Source organism: Adiantum capillus-veneris, chromosome 23 (assembly GCF_014529385.1).
Source record: "Adiantum capillus-veneris isolate H3 chromosome 23, ASM1452938v2, whole genome shotgun sequence".
Classification (NCBI taxonomy): Eukaryota; Viridiplantae; Streptophyta; class Polypodiopsida; order Polypodiales; family Pteridaceae; genus Adiantum; species Adiantum capillus-veneris.
The window spans coordinates 113759896-113770513 of record NC_140953.1 but is presented as its reverse complement, the minus strand read 5'-3'; the positions used below and the strand labels follow the sequence as shown (position 1 = coordinate 113770513).

Below are 10618 nucleotides of genomic sequence, written 5' to 3'. Positions count from 1 at the left end.
AAAGAGCAAGAAGAGTATGTATGATCAAGACACGAAGACTTGGCACCAACTAACACCTTATGTAGTTGAGATGTTGACGAAAATAAGGGAGCAACTAGAGCAACAGGCAATTTATCAAATAATCATAAAGGAAAATGTAGCCCCTAGCACTCCACATAGTCAGGTGGTGAGTAGACCTACTAGACCACTAGTCCACATGGTTTTGAGACGTGAGGAAGTCTTCAGACAAATGCAAAGGCAAGTGTAATAGATGAAATTCTGAAATTTTGTATATGAAAAAACTTCAAGACACGAGAGGAGGATGGAGACCAACACTTAGAAAAACACCTTACACGAGAGTTTACTTGGAATCTATTCGAGTTACCTGGTGGAGTTACCATCAATTACGTTATACTGTACGACTACGCCAACCATTCAAATTCAAGTGTAGATATCTATAAACTAGACCCACTATTCCTATTTTGGGGTCTTAACTCGCAGATCTCGAAGGCTATCTGAACATCTGCTTATAAAGCCTAGGAAAGCTTAGGAGTACGCTATATTCATCTTCCTATCATTCATAGTATCCAATTAATCATTCCAAATTTTGATCTGAACCACTTGTAATTTTAACCATATTCTGAATTTGAATTCAATTCCAATTGTCTCTTGATGTGAAGTCTATTTCAAATAAGCTCATTTGTTCATCTAAAGTGTGATGTGAAGTGATCTAAAGTCTAAATCTGTCATTTACTCATCTGAAGTCTGGAGTTTGGATTTGTCATTCGGTTATTTCAAGTCTAAAGTTCCCATCTAGTCATCTGAACTTGGTTAGTTAATTCGAGTCTCACTCTAGAATAGCCGTAGAGGGATTCAACTCATTCCAAAGGAGATTAATAATCTATTCGTTTCTTGTAAACAAATCAGCCCACTGTGGATCTTCTGCACATGGATTTTCTTCATATCCATTCAAAGGCCTTCACTCGAAGAGAAATGTGCTAGGGACTACAAAGGGTTGGATCCTTCTCCTAGCATATTACAAAAAGTGCTCATCCATGGTTATAATGGAAAGCTAGGAATGCTAGGGGTATTTCTAGCTCTAGTATAGATCAAGATTATGTATCTTTTATCACCTGCTTGGCTTAGGTTGAGTTTTCGTAATGAAAGTAGATGAAGAATCTTTAAATGACATCCAAGAGAGAAAAGACCATAAGGATGAAAGAAGGAAGTGCCCCATTCTGTTCTTCCACTAGAATACTCGTGCTTTTAGGACATAAAGAATCATTTTTTAAATTAAGGCTTTGTGTTCCATAAATATCTATACTCTTTATAATGCAGCTTAAAATTTTCAAGGAAGGAGAGGACGTCCACGTGTCACTCTTTGGCTCATTTCAAAAAATACCTGACAAAACATCTAATCTAAAATGCAAAAGTAAAGGGTAAGATTGTAAGAAATGACATCCTTTTCACATTGTAAGAAGTGACAAGCCTTTTCAATGTAAAGTCAAGAGACTTTCTATTCCACATAAAATAAATGTTGAACTTTGATTGCACATAACAACAAGGTGAAAGCTCACTTTGGCATTCTAAAAGAATAAAATGGAAGAAAAGCTAAGTCATTCAAGGCTGCTTAAAATGAAAAGACCCATTGACAAACTGATTTCAATTATTCACAATCTGTTAAATGAAAAGACCCATCAACAACTAAACAATAGAAGATTTCAATCATTCACATGAAAAGGTCGGTCCAATCAGTTCATGTTGAAAATAATATAAGATGAGCAAGGACAAAAAAAAAAAAAAAGGCAAAGTCTTAAAAAGCCCTTTAAGGCTATGAAATGAAAGGGACCCATTTGACAAACTCCATCAACATTTAAGACAAGTCTCCATTGTTGGCACTAAAAACATTGGAAGGATGCCTAACTCTACTCAACACTAAGGCTTCTTTTAGAAAGCCAAAAAGGATATAACTTTAGTGGAAGTTTTGTTACTTAATGCAAATTTACTTCTTGAAGATATTAAAAAAGAAAAAATTTAGTGATTTTTTTTTGTTTAATGGATATGTAATTTTTGAAGATATATTTGGTTTTATCTTTTTAAGGAGATTTTTTTAAGACCAATATTGATATGTTTTAAAAAAATTTGAAAGTATGTATTCTTTAAAGAGCTTGAGAGAAAGAAAAAAGCTCGCCTAACGTTGACTTGGGTTGTCTCACTTTGAGGACATACATGACATGCAAATGCAGGGATCGTTATCCACATTATTGACCATGAGAGAGAGAGAGAGAGAGAGAGAGAGAGAGAGAGAGAGAGAGAGACCATCACATTGCATGTGTGCATATACATGTACATTTATGAGGGGGAGGGAGAGAAAGAAAGATTTTACCGTTGAGCTCTTTCTAAATTTTCAAGATATTTTTTTTTGGCATTAGTGTATTTTTTAAAAGATAGCTAAAGTTTTTCATCCATAGAAAATGGATTAAATGCCCGACAAAGACCAACCCTCAAATTAACACCCCAAATGGGTAGAGAGATTTCCCAGTTTGATGGACCTTTTTTTGGATATTTTGTTCTTTTCATTTTTAAGAGTTAACATGTGGACCATGCTTAAAATTCTATAAATTCCTTAAATTTTGGCAGGCAAGGGTGCCAATCTAAAATCAACGAGAGAGAACACCCCGAATGGATTGAGAGATTTCCTAGTTGATGGACCTTTTACCAATCCTTGGATATTTTGTTCTTTTCATTTTTAAGAGCTTACATGTGGGCCATGCTTAAAAATGTATAAATTCCTTAAATTTTGGTAGGCAAGGGTGCCAATCTAAAATCAACACGAGAGAGAGAGAGAGAGAGAGAGAGAGAGAGAGGGGGAGGACGATTGTTAAGTGCCGTATTTAATGTGTTGAAATGCAAAGTCCAACAAATGACGCATGAGGAGAGAGGAAGACATAACAAAATACTCGCGTGTAGGAACAATCTAAAGTGACTTTAAAAGTTACAAGACAAGCCTTCAACAAAAGTGAATATCTATGGGGAGGAGGAGGAGGAGGATAAAGAGAGAGAGAAGATAAACAAGAAGAAAAATTTTAATGCCATCGGAACAATCCCAGAAGATATATCTTACAACATGGGTAAGAATAAAGTTATTTTTGTTTCATCTTCTCTCTCTCTCTCTCTTTCTCTCTCACACACACACACACACACACACACACACATACATACACACACACACACGTTTTGATAAAAGGAGAATTTGAAATGTTGTAGGAACATCCAATGAAATCTCAAAGATCTATCTAATGGTAGAGAGAGAGAGAGAGAGAGAGAGAGAGAGAGAGAGAGAGAGAGAGGCAGACCAATCATAGCCATCTATATTTTTCTTTTCGAAAAAATGAGAAAAAGGAGTTCGCTTCTCCTTTTTAAATGTCCACCTGGGATAGTCACTTCAACTAGAGGATTTTTTTTTGGGGACGGGGGGGCGGGGTCGGGGAGGCGAGGTCCGGGAACAAGGGGAGCATAGAAACTTTGAATGTCATAGTTATTGTATTGGAACAATAGCAAGATGCCTCTCTGTGACAAATGTGACAAACTCAAGACATATGTGACAAAGCTGACAGCGCTAGCTCTCTCACTCTCTCTCTGTCTCTCTCACTCACACACACAGAGCTACTATGCGAGAGAGAGGTCTCCTACTACGTTAAAAATCTCTCTTCTTCTCTTCTCTCTCACACAGCTTCGTGTGAGAGAGGTCGCACGGATACATACATGATACAGCCATTTTGAGCACAGCTCTCTCTCTTTCTCTTGCGCACAGCCAGGTCGGCGTTGAGTACTACTGCTAGTAAATGGGGAGAGAAGCACTAGCGCTGCAGGTGGTGCTGGTGATGATGATGATGTGGGGATGCAGGGCAGCGCCGACGGCCAGCTGCCTAAGCAGCTTCTGGGCATTGTCAGGGCCGTGCGATCCCTACTTCGAGGTGCTAGACGTGCCCTCGGCTGCAAGCTGTGGGCCCATGGGCGACCTGCTTTCCTCCGACGCCACGTGCATGTGCGAGGTGCTGGATGCGGTGGAGGCCAATATTGGCGACACCCTGAACAAGACCCACCTCGTCGAAATATTCGTGCAGTGCCAGCTCGACGTCCCCGCCACCGCCACCTACTGCTTACCTCGTAATAATCTTTCTCCCTCCCTTACACCTGTTCATGTTTGCAGGTGCTTGTGTGTGTGTGTGTCTGTGTGTGTGTGTGTGTGTGTGAGAGAGAGAGAGAGAGAGAGAGAGAGAGAGAGAGAGAGAGAGAGAGAGAGAGAGAGAGAGAGAGAGAGAGAGAGAGAGGGGTCTAGCTTCTTGGGAACATTCCGGCTAGTCTTGAACTCAAGACGTATTACTCCGAGGGGAAACGGGATAAGCAATCCACCAATGTGTGTGTGAGAGAGAGGTGATATGTAACCAGAAATCCTAGGCATCGTGCACCTCTCCTGAAGAGTTCTAGAGTGAGCTCTTCGCATAGGAGCACTACTAAAGACTTACCACCCAACCATAGGAGTCCATCCTATAAAGACTTAAACCTTGATCATTCACACTTGATCAGACAAAACTCAAGGCTTTGGTTTGCAAAGTTACACACCCTATGATTGTCCAAGGTCTCCTAAATTCTTGTGTGGACTCCACCCCCTAGCTCTGCATGAGCAACGCACACTAATGCCACGTGTGCTCCATGGTCTTGATGCTATAGATGATGTGACAGAGGGAGAGAGAGGGAGAGGGAGAGGGAGAGAATGCAAAGAGACCTCAATGATCTACTCGACAAGTCTTGAAGTCAAGACTTGCTACTCATTGAGAGACTTAGCCTATAGGGGGGGAGGGAGAGAGTTTTGATCATTGGAGGCATATGTTACTTTGTCAAAAATAATTATCTCTACCGACGTCAAGGGAATTTTCAAAGGTCTCTCTCACTAGTGGACGCAAATGGACTCCCTTTGAAGGGCTCTCCCATAGACTTGCTAGCGTCTTGGCTTGGAGGCATTGTATAGCAAGGGTTTGCCTCGACTTAGCCTTGAGCCAATTGAAAATTTAGACGAGCCGGTTGCAAACCATGGTAAAGGTAAGAAAACTTAGTAAAATATGCAAGAAAATAGGTCAAGAATCCTAAATTTCAAAAATTCTATTAGTATTTCTAGTTTGCATCTTTACGAGGAGGACACCTGGCTGTTTAGAAAAAAAAGACTCTCTTAGAGATAGCTTCAAGGGCACCCCAGTTTCTTTGCTTAGAGGGCTCCCCATAGGCCTACTAATCGTGCAAATAAAGGGCCTTCATGAATCATTAAGGTCCGTTCCCGTAACATGTATAAAAATGACACCTTCATAGGAGGCTTTGAAAAGTAAAGGGCCATGTACGAGTCCACAAGCAATCACATACAAAACCTGTTCGATTATCCTCTTCTCAATATTCTTTGGAATGGTGACACACTGACATTATTTTGGATGGTCGCCACAAAGGCCTCTAGGTAGCCAGTGATGGCCTATCATTGGTTTCGGAGGTGTTCAACCTTCTAGGGGCCACCCTCTAATTAATAACCAAGGAGCAGATAGTAGTTGGTTTATAGACATGCCTTTTTAGATTTGACTGGCCCTTCAAAACCACTACAATATGTCTATGCAAAGGTCGAGAGGAGGGTCCGAGGGTGCACTTACACATCCTCCCCTCCCTCTCCCTCCCCCTCCCCCTCCCCCTCCCCTTATTGAACAAAAAAGCCTGTAATATCACCTCTTCACTAGAGGTGTTGACTATGGTTGTGTGGTGTTTGCATCAAATATTTTTTACAAAAGCACTTTTTCATTGGTAGTTGCTCCAGTTTTGAATGCTCCTCGTTTCCTTCCATGGGGCTTGTGTGATCAATCTAGAGGGCCCTCTTACAAGCATTAGGGTGTCCTTTAGGTTAGCCCATGTGTCTCAATATGGCAGCGAGGCCCTGGGTTCAAATCGGGTCGACGATAGGCCCAGTTTTTTGTGTTGACTTGCTCTCATTTTGCCTCAATTCTTGTGCGTTCGGATTTAATCCGCCTCGGCCTTCCCGAGTCCAATTTCCGGCCGTCGATCCCCCCCCCCCCCCAAAAAAAAAGTAATTGTGTCAGGCATTTCCCAAAAGCAAGTTAGGCTACACTTATCTTTAGACTATTACTACAAGAGACAAGAATCTTCTTATGATATCACAATACAACGCTTTTAGGAAGTAGCCTAAAATTTTGATTTAAGTAGTCTTGCATTGCGTTTTATACAATGCAATTGTTTTTTCCCTTACCTTATTTTTTAATAGCAATTGTTCGTTGGTTTTTTCATTTAAATGCACGTGATTACATCCTTAGAATTTCGATAAAATTTGCTCATTCATGAATTAATATGTACATTTTGTTACATTCGTTGCATTAGGTCTGCCATATTCTCCACCACCACAACCACCATCTAGTGATAGACCACTCTCAAGCTCCCCTCCACCACCTTCAACCATGCCATCTTCCTTTTCAAAACTCCTTGGAAATGATGGTACTACAGTGACACATGGATCATTAGTCTTCCGTACTGCAAGCTTGTACACGTTAGCCTTCTTCGAATTTTTCTAATGTAAATTAAAGTAATGCAATTAGGTTAGCACCTTTTCTATCTTCATCGATAGGCAATGGTCAACCTCATGTTCTTAGTGCGCTTTCTTGTCAAATTTCACAAGGAAAGGCGAGATTTTCTGTATTCTCTTCAGTAAAATGAATGTTGTCATTATTATTAATTGCTCTATGCAAATTCTCTTTAAAATTGGATTTGTTTTGCTAGTCCCTCTTGTTACATCCAGTTCTACCATCAATGACTTGTATAAGTGATAATTGATTAGTTTGGCCACCTACTTGATTAGTTTGTTCACATTAACAAAGCAAAACTAGTTTGTCTTGATTGGTTTGGTTATGTGTAGGAAGAAGTGTATACATTCCATTTTTAAAAATATTTTTAGATTCTACAAGCTTACACCTCCCTGATCTTGACACAAGCATGGTATTCTTTTTTTTTGTTTCCTAGCCAAAGCCAATAAAAATAGGGTTAGGTTTAGACATGCTTAAAGGAGGCTGCCCTCACTTGGTCTCTGAAGTGAATCAACATCTAACTAGGTTAATGTTGATCATCCATGAAATCGTCCATAGCCTACATAACATGCATCATTAGGCAAATATGTTGGGTAGCATCCACGTAAAGGAGATAGAATTCGTAGCGACGCCTTGTAGTTGCATGTTTTCAAAACACTCACGAGCATCCTCTTCATGCCTTTGTTCATTATAGGTGGCTATAAGCCGGGTCAAAGATACGATATTGTTAGGAATGTCAAACACTTCTAACGTTGTTTTTGCAAGCCAATCAAATTTGAAATACGTGACGAATAAAGAGTTCCCATTGGAAAATTTCTATCGCTTATATCCCTTTTTTCAAATTCTACTTGTATTTCTTGCCCCCTTTCAATAGCCCTTAAATATTCATAGGCTTTCAAGATCTAAACATATGAAGTACAATTTGCTAAGTTGTCATGTCGTATCCATTAGATGAAACTTGTTCTCTCATGGACTATCCATTACACTTGGCATACATATATGCAAGAGGATTACCCTACGTTGCAACAACCCTACCTCAACATCTCATCGTAAAATTTCTTTCCCATATTGATTGCTATCATCTTGACAAATGGGGCATACATGTCCACCAAGATGTTGCCAATCAATACGTCTTCCTCTATGGATGCTTAATTGTAACTAAAGAATCCATTCAAGAACTTGTAGGATTCTTTTCACGCTACTCTCTCTAGCACATAGTATCAACTGCATTGCATTTATACGCTCGTATAACAAAAATTATACGTATAAAATATCAATATACGTTGTATTTTCGAATACTTATCGAATAACCGTATAAAATCGTTTTCGATCGAAAAATACGTTTTCGATCGAAATAGTTTTCGATCGAAAAATATCTCGATCGAAAAACTGTATATATATACAATCGTCGTCGTATTCGATCGAAAAGCATTGTGGACTTTTTTGGAGTTTGGAGAGCTTGGAGCTTCTGAGAGTTTGACAGATAGAGACAGCGTCTTCGGTTTACAGCGATTTTCAGGTATATTTTTTAAAATTTCAATAAATATTAACTTTTTCTTTGTATTGTGTCAGACTTGTGTGGTGCAGTAGTTTCGGCTCTCACCACAAAGTTGGCTTGCAGGTCGTAGGCCACTTTGTGGTGTGTAGCCATATGGCTCACTCTAGAGGTGTGTAGAATATAGTTTCCTTTCCCGTGGTGTGTAGTTATATAACTTACTCCAGGGAAAGCTTAGGGTAAATTTAGATTCTCACTCGTATGGTGTAGTAGTATATCTCTCACCATAGAGATGAGTTAGGATTAGCGGTCGACTCGTGGAGTGTAGTAGGCATGATGCTACACCTCTCACTTCAGAGTGTCCTATAAAATTTATAATTTTAAAGTAAATCATTATTGATTATTTTACATAGAAGCACAAAGATTAACGTTCGTCATTTTAAGAGTGTAGAGATGCATACTTTATGCCTTCTTCATCTTAATGCGACTTTCGTTATTTTTGTGCTTCTATTTCTGTAGTGACATCGTTGTTCATTAGCAGATGACTTGGTGTTACTCTGAAAGTAGATATATACAACAATTGATTTACATTTGAGATTGTTGAGCTGTTTGCTGATGGTTGTGTTGTGTGTTCCACTCACTCCATTAGAAATAGCTTATAAAATTTACAATTTTAGATTAAGTTTTTTGTCATATATGTTACATAGAAACACAATCGTTATCACTCGTTATATTAAGAGTGAAGAGATGCATATTTTCATGCCTCTTCATCTTAATATGACATATTGGTTACTTGTGTGTTTCATATTCCAAAAGAACATCATTTTTCATCATTAAATGACTTGGTGTTGTTTTGGACGTAAACACATACGATAGGTAACTTACATCTGCAATTGTTAATTTATCCGCTGATAGTTGTGTTGTGAGTTCCACACACTTTATCAGGGATTAGATTGATAAAAACTATCAATCTATTTTATAACAACATCGAGGACTTGTACTGAGAATATCTCACACTACCTGAGCTGTTCACATGTACGATTTTCTAACCCGTTAGATGTAATTTCTTTCATCATCTCACACTTCTGCACATAGCAGGGTCGAGTTCTTGTACTGAGAGCATCTCACACTTCTCCTGGCCTGTTTCTCTCTCTCTCTCTCTCTCTCTCTCTAATTTAATTTTCATGGTCTATTCGCACAATGTTTTTTGTAATCATAAGATTTTCTCTTTAATTTGAAATAATTTAATATTGTTTAATAAATGGGTATCATCATTTAATATATATAGGGGTAACACTCATTATATAATAACTATATTACTATGGTGTACAATCTTTTCGTAAGATTCTTAATTTATAATTTTGTCATACATATATGGCAGACACGAAGCTAGCGAAACATCAACGAAAGTTCGTCTCCGAAGTGATTGTGAGACACTTCCATTACACGTAAGAGACAAAGATTAGGCATTGTTTAAACCCTGTCGCTCCGGAGCATTTTTATCAGCTTACAGAGACTCTAACCAAGTCTGTGTTTGAGCAGCTCTAAGCAGAGTTTGCACCAGCTATTTTTAACATAGTCGTCCTGACATCAGGTACTTTAGTAAACATGGTCAAACAAACCATTGGACAAATCATGAAAACCTTTCAAGAACTGAAAAATCCTGCAATTACTTCCTTGCCAAACATAGCTGAGCGCATACATCTTGTGCAACAGCTTTATACGAAGTTCAAGAGCAAGGAAAAGTTAGAAAGAGCAGCAAAGCGTGCAAGAGTGGAAGCCACCTCTTCTGAAGCTGCTGTTGAACCAGAAATCATTCTTAGAACAGAGCTTGCAACGTCATTTGTTGCTACATTAGACCTCTTTCAGCTACCACCTATTTTACACCTTTTACCCGACACAACCGTCTTCAATATCCAAGCTCCACAGCTGGGAGAGGGAAGATGGACACATGTGAAGCGTGTGGGCGTCACACATCCCGCTTTCAAAGATCAAATGTATGCTGCAAAAGTGTTCAAAGTACACTTACATGGGCCCACCATGGAGCAACAGGTCAAAGACGAAGCAACAATTTTGGATATTTCACATCGAGGTATTATCTACCCTCTTGCCATGGTGCGCCACGTGGAGCGACCAATGCTCATTTCACGATTTTGGAATGGCGGCCATGTGGAGCAATGGATCAAAGAATGCACTGTAGACGGCAGCCAGCCTGTCATTCACGATTACGTACTCACTGCAGGAACAGTAGAGCTATTCCAGGAGAATATTTTGCAGATCATCAATGCTCTCCTTCAAACTCTGAAGTATATACATACGCATAACTACCTCTACAATGATCTACACTCTCGAAATATGATGCTGCATTTTGGCGAAAAAGGTGTTTACGTCGGCATTGTGGATTGGGGTTCATGCACCAAAACAAATACGATAGCCGGTTTTCCTCCTCTATGCGATATGCATATAGAAACTAGAAAACAATATGAGAGAGATTATCCATGGGCAGCCCCCGAAT

The 10618-nt window shown here is 39.3% G+C and overlaps 1 protein-coding gene across 1 annotated transcript; it reads left to right on the top strand.

Moving 5' to 3' along the window:
- The first annotated feature begins 3824 nt into the window (after nt 1-3824).
- On the top strand, nt 3825-8198 carry LOC147428388 (non-specific lipid transfer protein GPI-anchored 15-like). Its single transcript, XM_086496840.1, has 3 exons — nt 3825-4184; nt 8092-8127; nt 8181-8198. The coding sequence occupies exons 1-3, from the start codon at nt 3825-3827 to the stop codon at nt 8196-8198; spliced, it is 414 nt and encodes a 137-aa protein (XP_086352966.1).
- The last annotated feature ends 2420 nt before the right edge of the window (nt 8199-10618 follow it).